The 19,198-nt window shown below is 43.1% G+C and overlaps 1 protein-coding gene and 1 pseudogene across 1 annotated transcript; one reads left to right on the forward strand and one right to left on the reverse strand.

Moving 5' to 3' along the window:
• Positions 1 to 13,359: 13,359 nt before the first annotated feature.
• On the reverse strand, positions 13,360 to 14,097 carry LOC147632394 (MFS-type transporter clz9-like; annotated as a pseudogene).
• Positions 14,098 to 18,262: 4,165 nt separating this feature from the next.
• On the forward strand, positions 18,263 to 19,145 carry LOC147632395 (uncharacterized). Its single transcript, XM_086806855.1, has 2 exons — positions 18,263 to 18,845; positions 19,011 to 19,145. Exons 1-2 carry the CDS (start codon positions 18,405 to 18,407, stop codon positions 19,128 to 19,130), a joined length of 561 nt encoding a protein of 186 aa, XP_086662981.1. The 5' UTR covers positions 18,263 to 18,404; the 3' UTR covers positions 19,131 to 19,145.
• The last annotated feature ends 53 nt before the right edge of the window (positions 19,146 to 19,198 follow it).

The raw sequence follows: 19,198 nt of genomic DNA on the forward strand, positions 1-19,198 counted from the left end.
GCGCTTACGAGAAGAAGTTGGTGGAACAGTGTGATGGATGCATACCATGTAATGATGCCTGTTATGTATGATGTACGAAGCCTTGATCAAAGAGCGCCTAATCTCGGAAAAGCATGGATGCAATGGTGGACTGTCCAGCGGAGTTTGGAGTGTCCTGAGAAATTAGAGCATTCAGTGGTGGAAAAGCAATGGCGTGTACCATTCTCTAGTAGACAAAGAAAAGTTCTGTTGAAGTACTTTCATGCTAGATGGATTGGAGCGCATTCACCACTGCACAGTGCTGCTTACATGTTAGATCCTGAATATTGGAATATGGATTTGATGTCCAACGTTGAGGTGGTGCAAGATTTTTATAAAGTGGTAAACACTTTCTATAATAATGATGATGATCGTGTACAGTGCATAAAGGAGACGACCTCATTTCGGTTGAAAGAGGGTTTATTTTCCAACTCCCTTGTTCAACAAATGGCTAAAGAGCAACCTGCATGGAAGTGGTGGATGATGAATGGTGGTGAGCATTATGCTTTATTGCGCAACCTTGCGATGAAGGTTCTAAGTCAGTGCTCTTCAAACTCAGGCTCAGAAAGAAACTGGAGCATGTATAAATATATTCATAGTACTATTCGCAATCCACTTCTTGCAGATCGAGCAGATAAACTTGTTTACATGTACTGCAATGAAAAGATCTTGCGAGACATCGAAAGCGAAGAGTATGAAGAAGATATGCCCAGATGGATGTACAATTGTGAAGATGTAGTAGACGAGAACTTTGATGTTGGACGTACGTTGTGCACCACCCTTGAGATAGAAGACAATTTAGACATTGACTTAGATGAGCTTAATTTAGCAGACGAGAGAGTAAACAGTGAAAGAATTTTGGAGCAAGATACTAACATAGAGGAAGAAGTCACTTCATTAATTTAATAAAAAGTACTTGTACAAATGATCATATTTGGAGAAATTATCAATACAAAAGTAGAATTTGTTTTTCTTAGCTCTCATCTTGAAATAAATTGCGAATTGCACTAGGAGTTGCATCTAAAGGTCCTGGTGGTTTATATTCGCTAGCCATGCCGAACACTGTATAAATACCTTGATTTATTGGGACATTGCACAATGCACATGTGGAAGTATTTTGCATTTGTCTCACTAAACATATTAAGTGGGAGTAGTGTCCACATGGTAGTATATACTGGCCGCTCCACCCATCGAATACTTTGTAACATACAGGACATTGGGGGGGTGGAGGAACTTGTAGCCTCAGCAGAAACTCCCACAAGATCAGGATGTATCAAAAAATGAGAGATGTGGTTTCCTTGGCGCACAGGAGCAATACGTGAAGAGATGCTCTGCACGTCTTGGCTGATCTTTGTTAGCTGCTCTTGAATCCCTCTATTGGCCGGGGGAGGAGTTGACGCTTGAGTTAATCGGTCAGCTTCTTTCTCCTTCTCTGCTAGCTGTTCCCCTAAGCTTTCTTTGACCTGGTTTAACTCCAGTCCGGCGCCCTCCACCATGAGAGCAAGTTCTTCTCTTGTGAATGTCACTGTCTCTTCACGTATGTCGTGGGTGTTGACAGTGGCCTCTCTGGAGGCGAACTCCACTGGAGTTTCCAGGATAAAGTGAGCATATAGCATTTTAGCAAAATACAGTGGAGCGTCGGCGTTATGGAGAGGACGGCCGTACACCTCCAAGAAAATGCGCTCGGCATTAGTTTTGATATCGTTGTGAGTGCAGCGAGAAATCTTCCATCTTCCCTTCTTAATCTCGCCATCTGGACATGGCCATATTTCCTTTATCATCTCTGTGGTTACCCGTTTGTTTATGTCTTTCCATTGGGCATAAGTTGGATTTGTCCACTTCGATAATCTGCACGCTGTCCTTGTTGCTTCGTGGGCTGTCAGGCCATGTGCAAGGGCCTTCATTCGCTCGTATGCCTTCTTGGCTAACTCTTGATGCTCGTTCGCTTGCGTCTGCTCCATATCTGCATGAACGTAAACGACTTTAGGATTTTAATGAACTGTAAAGATCAACGTAAGATAAATTGACCATTACTCTCAAAATCTTGAAGTCAAACACAACGAGAGGAGATATGTATTGCAAAGACTCGATGAGAAATATCCACTTGACTCCAAAAACACTTCAAACAATGCTCGCACATCAAATTTTGAAGAGAAAACATAAACTTAAACACCACAAGAGGAGAGAGATATTGCAAAGACTCAATGAAGAGAGAAACAAAATTTTGAAACATTGGACACATCAAATTTTGAAGAGAGAAGCAAAATTTTGAAACATTGGACACATCAAATTTTCAAATTCCTGAAACTTCATCTCTTGATACTGTATCATTACAAAGTCGGGGTGAATGCCACCGATAGCTCTACAAGAGGACGTTGTGCCCTCGTAGGGTCAGTATTTAGTGATCTAAAAAATTCAACTACTTGCAAAATTGATTTTCGCTCATCGCGATTAGGCAGAAACATCCAAGTTTTGACTCTATGAATAATAGTATCCATGGTAACTTTGTCATGGGAACTATTATCCATCCACAACTCTTGCACTTTCTTCCAAAAGTCATATAAAGTTTGTAATAAATATCCCAAGGCAAAAACATCAGATGCAGGAGTGTATGCATCTGCCAAAAATGGATCATAAAGCTCTGGGGCTATCCACGGCCGTTTATTTCGCTCTCTGTCTGCGTAGGAGACTGCCTGTGCCACCTTCTCTGGGTTCTTGTCTGCTTCAAAAATAAAATTGAGAGACACCCGTTTTTTGGGCGCTCTCAGCAGCAACCCCCAATCGATAATACCTATGCGTGGCTTTAGCTCTTTTGTATAATCCAACACTACATTAAAAGGATGTAGGTCGGTATGTACAATACCTGCCATATGTGCTGCCGCTAGACCTTCCACTAGGGCATGCATAATATGTGGCATGTTTATTACTACCTCTTTTATTTTTGAGAGTTCTAGGTGACTCAAAGGGATATTATCAAGCGGGGGTTGTCTCCATCCTCGATCCAAACGAAAAATCGCTCTGGTGAACTCACTGAATCTGAAGGGAACCTTCAGAAGAGTATCACCAAGAGCGCCGCCATTATAGTACGGGAAAATTGTGATCCAAGGAGCCTCTTTTGTAAAGGCAATGCATCGGACAATCGATGGATGTAGCACTTGCATACCCTGCTCTGCCTGGAAGCTCTCGAACTTCGCGCTGCCTTCTCCTTTGTAGTGCTTTCCGCAAAAAGTGATGTGCTCCGGTAAAAATGATATACCTTTAATTGCATACTCTTTTACTGTTCCAAACACACCGGAGCCTATTGTTCGTCCTTCGTGAAGAGCTTCGTGCGGGATGCCAATAAGATGTGTGCACATAGAATTGTAGATGGTACGATTAATGACACCTGTACCACTTGCATCTGCCTGACTGGACGTTGCAGCGACGTCCTGGGCAATTCGCACTCTCTTGGGGAGGGACTCTGTATCCAATGCCTTCATGCGCTTGCTCTTGGCTCTTTGCTCGCTCCATACAACGTCCCATAACTGTAGACATTGCATATTGGCTTCAGGCGGAGCAGCATCTCTAAGATCACTGCATGCTACACGCATGCTTCCCAAAATGGTTCGTGTTATGTGCTGATGGTTGAAATCTTCTATCTTCTGTCTATCTAGCAGCTCAGCGTTGCCTCCGCTTCGAAGCCGACGCTGTGCATTTTCCCATATTTGGTCTATGAGATCTCGCATGAGTATCTCAGACTCGTTGATCTTTTTGACGACATCATCAGTACATTGTGATACTGTGATGACCGCTTCAACGCGAATTGCTCGCAGAACAATTTTGCGCTCTTCGGGAGAAAGCATGTTGATCGTCTTCGTAAATCTAACAAATATCACTAAACACAAAAAAACAGAATATCAAACATTACTGAAATAAACATCAAGCAAACGTGAGAGAACAGCAACAAGTATATCAATATCGTCAATGTTCATATAAAAACGGAATATCAAATAATTTTAATGAACTCAACATCATCCAATACATCATCAAACGTGAGAAAACAGCAATAAGTGTATCATTACTTATCAATGATCAAACAAAAACAGAATATATCAAACAACATTACTGAACTCAACATCATGCAATACATTATCGAACGTGAGACAACCGCAACAAGCGCATTATTACTTACGAAGTGTATACATTATCGAATGAGAGAGAGAGAGAGGGGGGGAGGAAGAGAGAGAGGTGTGACAGATAGAGAGAGGTAAAATTAAATGACATTTTTTATAGTTTTGTGAGTTCCTAAAGAGAGAAAAATAATGTTTTGTAATCCTAAAGCACTCCTCATCTACATACCTATCGTGATAGAGAGAGATGTGAAGTGTATCATGAGAGAGAGAGAGAAAGAGTTGTGAAGTGTATCATTGCGAGAGAGAGAGAGAGAGAGAATTGTGAAGTTTATCATGAGAGAGAGAGAGAGAGAGAGGAGAGGAAGAGAGAGTTGTGACAGATAGAGAGAAGAAACATTAAATGACATTTTTAATGTTTTTGTGAGTTCCTCAAAAGAGAAAAATAATGTATTGTTTTAATTTTTTAAGTAAATAGAGGGAGAAAAAAGAAATTATTAAAAATTATGTATATTTTAAGAGAAATAAAAAAAAACATTATCTACACATCTATCGTGTTGTGAAGTGAATCATGAGAGAGATAGAGAAAGAGTTGTGAAGTGTATCATGAGAGAGAGAGGGGGGTAAGAAGAGAGAGATTCATATTTTTCGAGTTACGAATCACGATATTATAAAATAAAACGTTTAGACAATATGATGTAAACTTTGATCCATGAAATACTAATGCCGCGTTAGCAACCAAGTATCGCATGGATCAAACACAATAAAAACAATACAAGTCAAATCAAACAAATTTACGACATTTATTCGACCGCGTTAACGATCATATGCCGAAATACGCAAGCAAATTTACGACACCTTTTCGACCGCGTTAACGATCAAATGCCGCAATATGCAAAAAACATTTTATGCACTAACGGACGACACCAACTTGCCGTGTTAACGACAAAATGCCGCCCGATTCTATGGGAATACCAATAGGATACGAACATACACTGGCCGCGTTACCGACCATATGTCCGCATTTGACAAAGGGAAGGGAAGGGAAGGTGACATCGCCATAACGATACTATGCTTGCCGCGTTATCGACTAGTACCGCTACGGCGTGCCATACTTACCATAGGACACAGACTAGCCGCGTTACCGACTAAGTGCCCCAGGGTAAGCACCATTCCGAAGAATGGCCTTACACACACACCAGTCGTGTGGCGGGCCACCCAAATCCTGCCGCGCATTGCGACAATGGGCGGCTGCCCGCACAAACTCACCCACACACACATCCCTCGTGTGGCGGACCACCCACATCCTGCCGCGCATTGCGACAGTGGGCGGCTGCCCGCACGAACACACCCACATACACACACACACACACACAAGTTTTCATTACCTGTGTATGCTGTCAGCAATGAAATCCCAAAGGGCCCCCCGGGCCCATATATATAGAAAAATGTACCCCGCCGGGCTATGTGACGACCCCTCCGGGACCCGCCGGGCTTTTGCTTTACCCGGCGGGCCCGCCGGGGTATAGCAAAAGCCCGGCGGGATTTTTCCCGGTTACCAGGTCGCTTGCCACCGGCTCTTTTGTGAACATGTTAACATGTGAACATGTTAATAACATGTTCACACATGTTATTAACAAAAAAAATTTTGTGATCACGTGAATATAAAATCAGAGGAGGCGATGGACACTGATGACCCGCCTGGGGGATAGGCCCCACACTTACACCACTGGCATGGTTGGTGAGATCATGGGTGATATGCGGCCAGTGGGACGACAAGCTGTGTGACAGCCATTCTAGAGACTGGCATAGTTATAGCGTCAGCTCATTTAGTTGGGTTCACACTATAGAGAATCCTAGTATGTATTTGGTTGAGTACCTTTTCATATTGTGTGTACTCTTATCTTTGTATATGGTGTGTTGAGTGTTGTGTGAAGAAGAAGAAGATTTTCAGCCTGTCACCGTGTGGTTCTCTTTTAGGGTTTTGAGTGTGTGTGTGCTTGTAAGAGCTCAAGCTCTCTTCTCCCCTGCATCTTTTCATGGTATCAAAGCCTAGTTTTTTGCTAAGGGCTAAGCTGCAAGAAAGAGAAGCACAGGAAGCGGTACAAAGGTAAGAGCTTCATCTACTCTTCCCTATTTGTGTTGGCGAGACTACACCCTTGTCGGGAGCTCTATGAGAGGCACCAGCAAACAATCTCTGATTGAGGAGCTTTCTTCGCGGGAGTAAAGCTATAGGAAAACTATCGGAGTCTTATCGAGCAGAATTTTTCAAGCTGAAAAATGCGGTTCGGGCGCATTAGGACCTCCGTTTTTTGGAAAGCAGGCGATTTCGAGCATTGCGGGTAAGTCATTGATTCTATGCAAAACTCTGTTTTAAGAACCGCAGGAAGATAGATTGGTTGTGCAAACATTGTGTGTGTTGCAAGGAGGTCAAACAGTTGCCATAGTTCAAGGATTGGAACCAAGGAGCCAGAAAAGTTATGTATTGGCTCTCTATCAGTATACAGGACACCATGATTGGGCACATACAGGATGCCAAGTCACCCAAGGAGGCATGGGACACCTTGGTAAAACTCTATGAAACGAATACCAAGGCACGAAAGATACAGTTGAAGAATGAACTTCATACTATGGAGAAAAAGAGTTGGTATGCTGCTGAAAAAGAAGCTGTTGGAACTGATGTGAGTGGAAATGTGGTTGCACAGAATGCAAGTCAACAATCACAGTCTTTGAGTGGGCCAGGAGAGTCCTCATCTAGTGGTTCAGTTGATAGACCATGGAGTGGCAGGCTGCGTCATAATACGAGTCCTACAAATGTGATTAGTACATCACATAAAGGCAAAGAGAAAGTGGTTGAGCCCCTTAGTATGCCTGATATCTGCCGGGCATTCTCATGTTGATGGAGAGTCTAGTGGCTCAGAGATGAGCCTTGATAAGGATCTTGGGATACCAGCTATGAGAACACCTGGTGTAAAGAAGGCTATGGAATCCATGAATGCAAAGCTGCGAGGATCTGGGAGAGTGAAGAATCCTATGCAGAGATTTACCTATGATGGTTATGTGGCACATCACTATGCATACATAACAAAAGTTGTACAGGTTGTAGAGCCCACATGCATTGATTAGGCTATTGGAAATGTGTGTTGGGAGAAAGCTATGGATGAAGAGATGGATGCACTATATGGAAATGAGACTTGGGATTTAGTGCAATTGCTTGAAGGCAAGAAAGCCATTGGATGCAAGTGGGTGTACAAAGTAAAACATAACAGTGATGGAAACATAAGAAGGTATGTACAAGGCTAGATTGGTAGCCAAAGGATATCCGCAGACATATGGCATTGATTATGAGGAAACTTTCAACCCATGTGCCAAGATAGCAAGAGTGAGAGTTATGATAGAAGTGGCTACGTCAAAGCAATGGTCTTTACATCAGATGGATGTAAAGAATGCATTCTTGCATGGGGATTTGTAGGAAGAGGTGTATATGTTGCAGCCACCTGGTTATGAGGATGTGAGTCACCCCGAGCATGTTTGCAGGTTGAAGAAAGCCTTGTATGGCTTAAAACAAGCACCAAGAGCATGGCCTAACAAGATTTCTAAAAATCTTGTCACTATTGGCTTTCATGTAGCCAATGCAAATTTCTGACTGTATGTGAGACACAGTGATAGAGGGGTTGTGCTTGTTGTAATCTATGTAGATGACCTGATCCTTACAGGGGACCATGATGCAGAGATCTTTGATGTAAAGATCTTGCTTAGACAGAAGTTTGAGATGAAGGATTTGGGGGAGCTCAGATATTTCTTGGGCATTGAGGTGATTAGGTCACCACATGGTATTGGATTACTGCAGAGACAGTATGGCTTGGACATGTTGTCCGAGTATGGTATGACAAGCTGTAAGCCTATCTCAGTGCCATTGGATCAGAATGGCAAGTTGAGTGTAGATTCAGGAGAGATTTTGGAGGATCCTACTATGTATAGGTGCATAGTATAAAGCTTGGTCTACATGATGATCACCAGGCTAAATTTGAGCTATGCTATTAGGTTGGTGAGTAAGTTTATGCAGGTTCCTCGAAAGCTGCATTTGGATGCATTGAGATGCATACTGAGGTATGTGAGGTCTACTTTGCATTATGGACTATTTTCTGAAACTGGGACAGAGATATGTGTACATGGGTACATAGATGCTGATTGGGCTAGTAGTATCTCAGATAGAAGATCTACTAGTGGCTTCATGTTTTATTTGGGGAGTGCTGCAGTGACTTGGAGCAGCAAGAAGCAGCCTACGGTTGCTCTATCCAGTACAGAGGCCGAGTACAAAGGTGCTGCTATGGCAGCATGTGAGGTAGCTTAGTTGAGAAAGCTACTTGCAGATTTGGGTCTATCAATAGATAGACACGTTGTCATTTTCTGTGACAACATTAGCAGTATAAAGTTGGCCAAGAACCTAGTTTTTCATGCTCGCACGAAGCATATAGAGGTCCACTACCATTTTGTCAGAGAGAAGGTTTTGGCAGGAGACATTGACCTTGTTTATGTCAGCACACAGGATCAAGCCGCTCACATCTTCACCAAAGCATTGGGCACAGAGAAGCTCCACACATTCAGGACTTCACTTGGTGTACATGAGATGGAGTTGAGCTCAAGGGGGAGTGTTGAGATATCGAGCTCATCTAGTGAGGTGGTGGACACTGATGACCCACCTAGGGGATAGGCCCCACACACCACTGGCATGGTTGGTGAGATCATGGGTGATATGCGGCCAGTGGGATGACAGGTTGTGTGATAGCCATTCTAGAGACTGGCATAGTTATAGCGCCAGCTCATTTAGTTGGTTTCACACTATAGAGAACCCTAGTATGTATTTGATTGAGTACCTTTTCATATTCTGTGTACTCTTATCTTTGTATATGGTGTGTTGAGTGTTGTGTTAAGAAGAAGAAGATTTTCATCTTCTCACCTTGTGTGTTCTCTTTTAGGGTTTTCTGAGTGTGTGTGTGCTTGCAAGAGCTCAAGCTCTCTTCTCCCCTGCATCTTTTCACTTGCACCACAGAAAGAGTGCACAAAAAGAGTGCAGGAACTAGGCAAGGCCGTGGGGCTTTGCCTAACTATACTCGGGAGCATAAAAACGCTCAAATCGAAAAGCTAATTTTTTATAACCTAGCTTAAAATTGCATAAGATGTGTCACTCACCTTGTGAATGCTTGTGTGATTGGATTCTCATAGGAGACGATGTTGCCTTGTAGCCACACTCAAAGATCCACTCCAACACCACACTCCAATGGAATCTCAATCCTTCTCTCACTCAATCTCCCTCTCTCACATACACAATGAGCATATAGTAGCTACTCTAATTGAAGTAGGCAAGCAAGCAAAATAGACAAGAGAGAAAGAGAGTATAGAAGAACAACACTCTATTAGTTGCATAAGAGATTGAATGGTGAGAATATAAAATGACTCTTATCTTGGCCCCGAGCCTTCACACCTTGGGCATCCATACTTAAAATCTAGGTCCATGGCTATCCAGGTCCTCCTAGACTTGTGCAAACACCTAATCTAAGAATACAATCTCCATAATTAATCCTGTGGCATGGCTTTCATAGACAAGTGGTGATTGCACACGCAAAATATACAATGTTAGCATTGCTAATGTTAACTGCAAGCAAATGAAGCGACGATTGCCAATGGATGGTGTTGACACGGGTTAACAATAGTTATTCTTTCTTTTTTAAGCCTTCTATGATGATTCCCTACATAGCGTTTGTTGGCGTCTCTACCATCTTTGCAGATGCTCCTTGGTGTTTTGAAGAACTTCATCCCTTTCTTGATATTGAGTCTCTATATTAGATTCGGAGCTACTTCCTGCTGCTGCAGATTCTTTTAATGTTTTCAACTCTATTTTTCTTCTGGTGAGACTGAGGAGTTGGTGTTGCTTTCAATCTCTATTTCAAACTGCTCACCACTACTGGTGCTCAAGCTTGAGTCATCCCATGTGGACTCAAGTTCACTATAACCAATTCCCTCGGTATCAAAAGGTAGAGCACAAAATAATTATAGGGCACAACCTTAGGGAGATCCTCACCATAAGGTGGAGCCCATGTAGATTCTTTAGCTCCCCAAATATCTATTGTAGCCATCATATGTATTTAGTTTAGATCTTTATCAGGCTCAATAGAATATTTTTTGGCATCCTTGTAGGGTGGGTCCTTCCCTACATTGGTCTCTTCAAGTATAGTAGTATTGCGAAGGGGTTGAATGGATGGTAGTATCAAATCTTTGGTCGAAGAGTCCACCACTACCTATTGGACGTACGTGACCACATCATAAGGTCTGCCATAAGGATTGAGTCATCAAATTGTAGGTAGACATGGTTTTGGACCAATCATGGACCATTTTTGCTTCATGCATAAATGTCTTCCTAAGATCATTTCATAAGAACCAGGTTGCTTGGAAAAGTCTATCACAATGAATGTATGCCTCACCCGATGTTTCAACACCTTGGTCTTGAAGTTGGGTAACATTCCCATTGGTTTGCTAACAGTACAATCAGCCATTTTAACCACAATGTTTGAGACTTCAAGCTTGGGTTTGGTCATTTTTTCCCATCATTTTTTGGTGATTATACCGACTCTTGCATGACCATCAAGGACCCCCATTATTGTGATGGCCTTAGAACGGTGACTTCTAATAATACATTGGATTCATCATATCCATAATGATCTATGGGTGAAAGAATGTTCAAGGTAACAAAATAGCATGTCCATGGACATGCTAGTTAAAGGGTGCACTCAGCTCATTTCCAGTTTTATTTCTCAAAACATTACCTTTTTTAAAGTGCATGATTTGGCGCCTTTCTTCTCACTCCACATAAAAAACATTGCTTCCACATTTAATTCTTTTGTGACCCACGTATTCTCCCTCGGATGGAGTTCTCACACTGTGCATGTTCTCCTTCTGTCTAATTCAAACCACTATACTATGACAAAAAGTGTGTTTTCTTTCTCTCATCAAAAAATCTCTACCTTACATCACACTCTCTTTCCTGTCTAACAAATTCTGAGTTGAGACCATTGTGCTATCTTTCTTACTCTGGGTGAGAGCAAGACACATGAGAGAGACATGGATGGCTGAATTTTCTTCTATCTTTTTCTCTTCTCTACAATCATGTAACTAAAAAGATAAGAGTACATACTATAAGGGAAAGTACTCTCCTGCAATAACATACAATGATCGATCCATAGTGTGAACTCGGCTACTATGCCATAACTCTATTACTTCAAAGCAACTCTCACACAACCTATCAACTGTGCCAATGGACTTTGGCATTTATCCACATTCATATGAATCCCAAGTAAATGATCTTTTACTAATCACTGACCTAAAAAAGGCCACTATTACCAACTGATGCAACTCCTCGCTTCGCCAATTCATAACTTGGATAAGAACTCCGTGCTTGATATGGGCAGGTAGACCGCTCCATTGTAGGCACGTGAGACAAGCATGTGGGTAGAAAAAGATCCCTTCCTAGCCAAGTTCTACTCCTGCAAAACCCAATTGGAAGGCAGAAAAAGGAAACTCTTGCAAGCCAATTCAGTGGGCATGAAGCCTCTCCCCCCCCTAAATGCAGAAGGTTAGTATGGTTTTTTTCAATCGTGAGAGAAGGTATTAGAAGACTCTCTATTCTCATATATCAAGTTCTGAAACTCTTATTAACGAGCAAAGACAACAGTAAACGACAAATTTCTATAAGGTATATATATATTTTGTTTTTCAATTATATATCATTCTTAGGGGTTGAGGTATGGCCCCGGCTTCTCTATTAATAGTGATCTATTTGATTGATTTACTAGTTAAAGTTTGTATTCTTTTAAACAACAGCATATGCCTTAATAAAGAATGTCTTATCATTGCAATCTCAAGTTGAAATGCTAAAATCTTTGTAAAAAGGATTGTTTTCTTAAGAAGGTAACATGGATTCTAGTCCTATGGTTTAGTTGAGTAAATGGATTATTATCTTGGTTAAATTAAGATACAGGTACAACTTCTCCGTGCCTTGAGGCTGCCCCCGATTGAGGCGAGTGATTGTGATGTTGCCTAGTTATGAGGGCCCAGGCTAGTGTGGTGAATTAGCCCACCCTAGTGCGTAGACATCCCTTTGAGGGGCGGGAGGATCGAGTGATGGAGCCTGAGAGGGCGACAGGCCAGCTTGAGTCCTTGCCAACGGCCAACGATGAGGTGTATGGTCTTGTAGGGTTTTGCCCAGCATGTAGAGGCTAGAAGGCCAAATTCTAGATCATCGGTAGTATAAAGAAAAAGAATAAGAGAGCCGGTTTGACTTGTATGGAATTGATTCATGTATAGACCTTTTTTATAAATCTTGTCTTTAGATGTTTATTTATGTCAAACAGTGTGGTAGGATTAATTAGAAAACAAATTGACACGTGAGTAGGGTGGAAAGTGGGAGGATGGAATGCCCCGACGGCACCATCCTACGGACGAGTGGACCTGATTAGTCGGGTAACTTTCCAACATATTAAGTGAAAGCCCTACGCTAGATAAATAGATTCTTCTAGGAGACTAGGCCAAAAGCTATGCCTTGCATGGATGCGAAAAAAATTGTTGTCTCTAGAAATCAAGATTAGTAGTTGCCCAAATTATGATCAATTACCCTATGGGTAATTTGACTTTTAGAAGACCACACTCCCCCTGTTAGATAGGACTAGGTCTTACCGACAAATCGTATCCTTGAATCTTTACATGGTCAAGGTGTCGACGAGTAGGAAATTTTTTCCAAGCTAAGACTTAGTAGACTATCCTAAGTATTTCCCTTATTTTTGGAAGGGGAGAACCTTACAGCAGCACTTGCAGCTTCTGCTTCCCTCTTCTTCAATTCCTTCATCCGACGCTTTTCTTCCTTCGACCGCTCGACCTCCATCTTCTTTGCATTCTTTGCAAGCATCGTCTCTATGTATTGTTGAGAGGTTAGGATCAAGGAGTTAGAGTAGTCAACAAAAGCTTCACCGGTCACACGTCTGATCGACACATTCTTCCTTGGCACCCACAAAATCTCTACCACATTTTTCAAGCTTACTTCTCCCATATTATTTGCTCCCCTTCCCAAGCTAGAGAGCATAGTAGCCGCTTCTTTTATTTGCTCATCCATAGGGGTGCAAGGTACTTGGCTACATTCACCAACTTCTAGATGCTCCTCTCATTAGCAATGCAATGCACATCAATATTTGAGCATGGCATTGTAATAAAAAACATTATGATTTAAGGGCCAAATACCAGTTACTCGAAATCCCGCTTTGATGTTGCTTTCGGTGAACGATGTGGCCAAAGCCCTACTTGCCACACCAGCAAGCTCACTCTTTGTCACTTGGCTCGAGAAGCTACGCACTTGCCAAAGGTTCCTTTCCTTCACAAAATTTGTTTTGAAGGGCTTGAAAACTAAGACATCAAGGGGCTATAGTTTGTGCGAAGTGTGCACCGGTGTTGATTCCCCAATCTCGTGCCTTTCGAAGTGTGCACCGGAAGGGGACTTTGTCGATTCCCCAATCTCGTGCCTTTCGAACCACATCCAAGCGAGTGTGGCTGCCATGCCCATCCACCCTTAGGAGATGCCGATTTTTTGGAGAGGGTGGGGTTGGTAGAGACGCCTTGAAATGGTCTAGCCATGCCTCAAAATGCTGGCCAGCCATCCATGCTTTCGATTGCATCAACATGATTGCGTCGTCCTCACATTCGAGAAGGTAGTTCTGCATAGCTTTCTTTCCCTTGAAGATATAATAACCTGGGAGAAATGATCCTGCAGCATTCATACAACATAATATTATTAGCCATTCATGGCTATCCGGTGTGACACCGTAAACCACCTTTGATCCCTTCCTTGCTAGCACTCTCATGCCTTTGTCTTTGCTACCTTGCACCCCAGTTTCATCTTCATTCCATATGTTGCTTGGGGGATACTTGTGTTCATTATACATGAGTTCCAGGTTATCATGGAAGGTTTTGACCACTTCCGGGGGAGGTTGATTGCCCTTGATCTATCCAAACCCTCTGTTTTAGGTTAAGTCTGGATGCCTTGTGCGAAAACTGTCCCACCAACTCTTTCCTGGAATTCTATTTGTGAAGGGTGTGGATCAAGTTTGGCAAAGCTCTGCCACTTCAAGCTTCATGGCGCTAAGGGTCACACCATGACCAGCATCCTGCATGTGGAATGCCCATTCTACCAATGCTTGTTCTTCTTCAAGTGGAATGACGGGAGATGGCCCCTTGCGTTTCTTCTTCAAGCGGAACGCCCATTCTACCAATGCTCGTTCTTCTTCAAGTGGAATGACGAGAGCTAGCCCCTTGCATTTCTTCTTTGTTCTACCCTCTATCCATGCCAAGAAAGCTGTCCAACTCATGCCATATTGTCTTGTGCACTCTCCCATGGACATGCCTGCTTCATGAGCAGCTATGGCTTTGGCCATGTCAACTTCTGACCAAGTGAGCTGTCTCCGCTTCTTAGTGGGTTGTGGTGTTGTTGTAGGAGCTTGCTGCACAACATCTGGTCTTGGAAGGGAGCATCTTGAAGCGGGAGCGAAGGTGCCCCCACTTCTTTGCTGACCGCTTTCTTTTTAGTTGAGTGCGGGTGGTAGGCATCTCGCCTTGTGTTTTATAAACACAATGAGCTTTGTGTTGAAAAACACACTTGTCCTTTACTACAAGGAGAGCTCTCTTTTGGATTACTTGTAGGCATAAAATAACCATAATACAAAAAGCAACTAAGTGTCCATAATCCACAGTGAATTGAATATAAATGTGCAAGCATAAAGCAAACGTACATAGCATGCAAATCTAAGGTCTCACCTTACTCAATGATCAAATGTGCATAATCGCTACACTTGAATTTCTTCTTGGGCTGCTCCTCATTAGCTTCTCTTTGCTCTACGATTTTCGATGATGAAGGCTTCTGCAATGGTGGTGTTGTGTCTTCATGATGATCAAGATTTTGTGTTGGGCATGGAGGTGATATGGCAAGTGAGGTGATAGTGCAAGGGTTTATAGTAGGCTTAAGAGAAGGCTTAGGAGAACGCTTAAGAGAAGGTTTAGTGCAGCAAAAGGATGGAGCCACATGGACACCACCACATTGGCAAACGCGTCGTCCTCGCTTATCAAGCAATAGAAAAGGGCAAAGAACATGGGATAGGAACGAGTGTCTAGAGGATAGGCATGATTTGCACGTTCAATGTATGGCATGGTGGTGAAGAAGGGCTAGTGTGTACAATGGATTGATGTTTTGGACTAGATTTATAGGTTGCAAGGCTTGGTATTGCTTTGTTTTGATTGGTTGTTTTAGACAAAGCTTGGATCAACAATGGAGCTTGGATTTGATTGGTTGTTTGAGGTAAAGCTAGGATCAACAATGGAGCTTAGAGGGAGTTTTTGAAAACATCCTCTGTTGTTGTAAGTGACATCCTCCGTTGGAGAAAGTTTTTGAAAACATCCTTTGTAAAAAGAATATTAGTCTGTAGAATATTGATTTGTAAAAAGAATTTTGGTCTCTGGAATATTGGTTTACTGAGAACTCAGGGTCACACTGCAAAGAGAGAGAGAGAGAGAGAGAGAGAGAGAGGGGGGGGGAGGTATCGGGTAGGAGGGCATGCGGGATTATTTGCTGAAGGGGGTTTGCATGAGTAAGGAGGCTAGAATAATGTGATTGGCGCAACACCTTCTGCACGTTTAATAAGCTGGCCAGCTTTTGAGCGAACTGATCCTCTTCTTTCCTATTTCTTGGGCATGAGCTCGCTTTTTCTAAGGTTGGTGGCTCACGTTTTTTTGAAGGCAGTGTTGCTTTTTTTTTTGAGGCAGTGGTCACTATGGAGTGGAAAAAAGAACACGGGAACAGGTCTCTATAGCTTCCCACTCCCCCAACCTTGAAATCACTAGCACAAAACAGGGGCACCATAGTCAAAGTAAACACCCAGCAAACACATACACATCCACTGTGTGCATGACGAGGTAATCAAAGGCTGGCACAAAGTGCGTTGTGAGAGTGTAAACCCGTGGACTACACCACCAAACATGTCAATCACATCTTTTGTTGCAAATCAACACACACAGGATACCAACACACAACCATAGCGAGATACATCACCAGTATCATTCATCCTTGAATTCCCAGTCAACACTTCCATACAGCTTCAATCGCCGCCACCTTCCACACTTAACTGCAGTCGGCACTCCTCTTTCCGCTTTGCTGCCCTCAACACCAGCACCACCCTCGCCTTTTTGCAGTGACTGCCACCACCCTCGTTTTTGCTGTTCACGCTCACTTTCTTTTTATTTTGGCACCTTGCTTTTTTCTTGGTTATATACAATCACCGCCACTTCTTTACGATGACTCTTCTCTCTGCTATGATGCAGTTGGCGCCACCGACTCCTCAACTTAGCTGCGCCCGACACCAGTAGACCTTCTTCCACTACTCGTTCACCTCTTTTTCCCTGCATAGTCGCCGCCTCCACTTCTCTCTCCTTCTCTCAATGTGCTACCAACCGCCACCACCACGCTTCTCTCTTCAGCTGCAATTGGCGTCCTGTCGATGCTCTCCCTTGGCGACTTCCTCTCTCACCTCCACTTCGCTACAGTCGCCGCCACTACTTCGCTTCTCTCTAGAGTCGACAGCATACCCTTCATGACTTCTCTTTCCTCTACCTTGCTCTTCGACACCATGTTTTCCCTTTTGTAGCTTCGCTGTAGTTGATATCATATCATCCCTACTGTAGCTCTGGCCACCAACCCTTTTCTTCTTTTTTTCCCTTGCGTCCCTCGCCTCTTCACTATTGATGCCACCCTCAAACAGCAAGTTTTTCTCCTATTGACGTGTGGCACTCTTCCATTCTCTTGGCGCATGCCGTGAGGAGCAACTTGTCATGGCATTATTGGCAGCCACCACCCTCATTTTTTCTAGAATCTTAAGGACTTTTATTTTCACATTAAACTTAATTTTGTTAAAGGCTGGCCACATTGCCTTAAGTCACACCGCCATAAATGCCCTTTATGCCATTTATCCTTTGCCCAGATGGCATTAGCACCTCATTCCCACCATAGAGCACCGCCTATCATAAGGTCATTTCCCACCACTGGTAGCCATACACACTGCTGCAATGAAAAAACGCTTCAAACCTCAATCACCTGCTCCCAAAAAAAACATGCATGTACTAGCCTACTTCAAAACCATCTACTCTGTACACCTGCCAGGGTATTCAGGGCAAAGTCTTTTTTTGCATGCCATGCATCCATATGTACACAAGCCCAAGACACCTTTCAAAATTTTGCCTAACAGTCACCAAATAAATGCCTTTATTTTAGACCCCGCCACGCTACACGCCCCTCTACCCTATAACAGTTGGCGAGGATAAGGCGGAAAAAAATTGAGGAGATACTCGCAGGGGACTTGCTTCCTGAGAACGACGAATGATGAATCTGTAGTTTTACACTTTATAATTCGACCCCTTTGCAGTACGTCCTTTGTAACCAATAATACATCATAACAGTTGGCGAGGATAAGGTGGATAAAAGTTGAGGAGATACTTGCAGGGATTTACTTCCTGAGAACGACGAATGATGAATCTGTAGCTTTACACTTTAAAATTCGACTTGCAGTACCCATTTGAGAACGACGAATGATGAATCTGTAGCTTAACACTTTATAATTCGACCCCTTTGCAGTACGTTAATGACCCCTTTGAGAACGACGAATGATGAATCTGTAGCTTTACACTTAATAATTCGACCCCTTTGCCGTACGTTAATGGCCCCTTTGTAGCCAATAATACATCTATCTCGTCACCACCGAGAACGACGAATGGCCTAATCTGTACCACTAGAACGACGAGATTGATGTATTATTGGTTAGCCTTTTAAGGGCAAAGGAAAGGGGCCATTAACGTACTGCTATAACAGGTGGCGAGGAATAATTGAAGCCATGTTAAGCCGGGGTCAAAGGGCTCACATCTATAAAGTGTACCGACGAGAACGACGAATGGTCTAATTTGTCTATGCGTACCACTAGATATAGATGTATTATTGATTGCTCCGGGGGCAAAGGGCTCACATCTATAAAGTGTACCGACGAGAACGACGAATGGTCTAGTCTGTCTATGCCTACCACTGGAGATAGATGTATTATTGATTAGCAATCAGCAAATCGGGCTAAGGCCTTATTCGCCTATATAAGTAGGTCGCTGGAACGACATTAGACATTGAACGAGTGGGACAGTAGTACAGCGATGGAGAAGACGGCGCAGTTGTTGAAGGTGGTTCTAATGGTTTTGGCTGTTATTCTGATTAGTAATGGCACGATGACAGTATCTGCATATTCATCAAGGCAGCTACTATCTTCATCATCTTCTTCGAGTTCTGATGATGATCAGGAAGGGGTGATGGGGTACTGGAAGGAGACGCTCCACGATGTGCCCATGCCACGCATGCTGAGTGCCATGGTCACACCCCTCAAAGCAAACGAGGCCGACTTCCTCATCTCCAAGATCAGAGATTCCGTGGTCAGCTACTTGCCCTCCAACGCTCCATCCTTTTGCAAACGTACCAGCATCGTCTGTGACCGCAATGCCTATGTTTCGACTCTTGCGTGCAGCTACCAACACAACTACGGTAAATTTGACGTGAAAAGCGAGGAGCTCGGGCACGGTGGCTTCTTCTGGGAGAAGCAGGTGAGTCAAAGTTAAGTCATCAGTAATTAGAAAAGCTAATAAAAAAGGACTGATCCATCGCTGTTTAATGTTGGTTTCATTTCTTTTGTTGTTGTAAGTACTAATATGCAGTTCCTTTATTTTTCCTTTTATTTACTATATATATATATATATATATGTATGCAGACCTTAGCGAAGGGTGCTCGAATCGAGCTAACATCAACAGTCCTGAGAAGGGTGATGGCCGATACGACCAACCTCGTGCATTCTTGCTCGAGGGCTAGTGCAGCTCTTCCCTTTCACTGAGGAAGGCTTGCCACAGCTGGCCCGCATGCTGGGCATCTCCAAGGAGGCCCTGCCCAGCATGCAAGAGA

Source organism: Cibotium barometz, chromosome 13 (assembly GCF_041138505.1).
Source record: "Cibotium barometz isolate CiBa-2024 chromosome 13, ASM4113850v1, whole genome shotgun sequence".
NCBI lineage: Eukaryota > Viridiplantae > Streptophyta > Polypodiopsida > Cyatheales > Cibotiaceae > Cibotium > Cibotium barometz.

What these genes read in the sequence shown, in the direction of transcription:
- LOC147632395 (XM_086806855.1), top strand. Translation starts at nt 18,405, where the DNA reads ATGGAGAAGACGGCGCAGTTGTTGAAGGTGGTTCTAATGGTTTTGGCT. An exon ending in GCTTCTTCTGGGAGAAGCAG is followed by an intron (nt 18,846 to 19,010) that starts GTGAGTCAAAGT and finishes ATATGTATGCAG; the next exon opens with ACCTTAGCGAAGGGTGCTCG.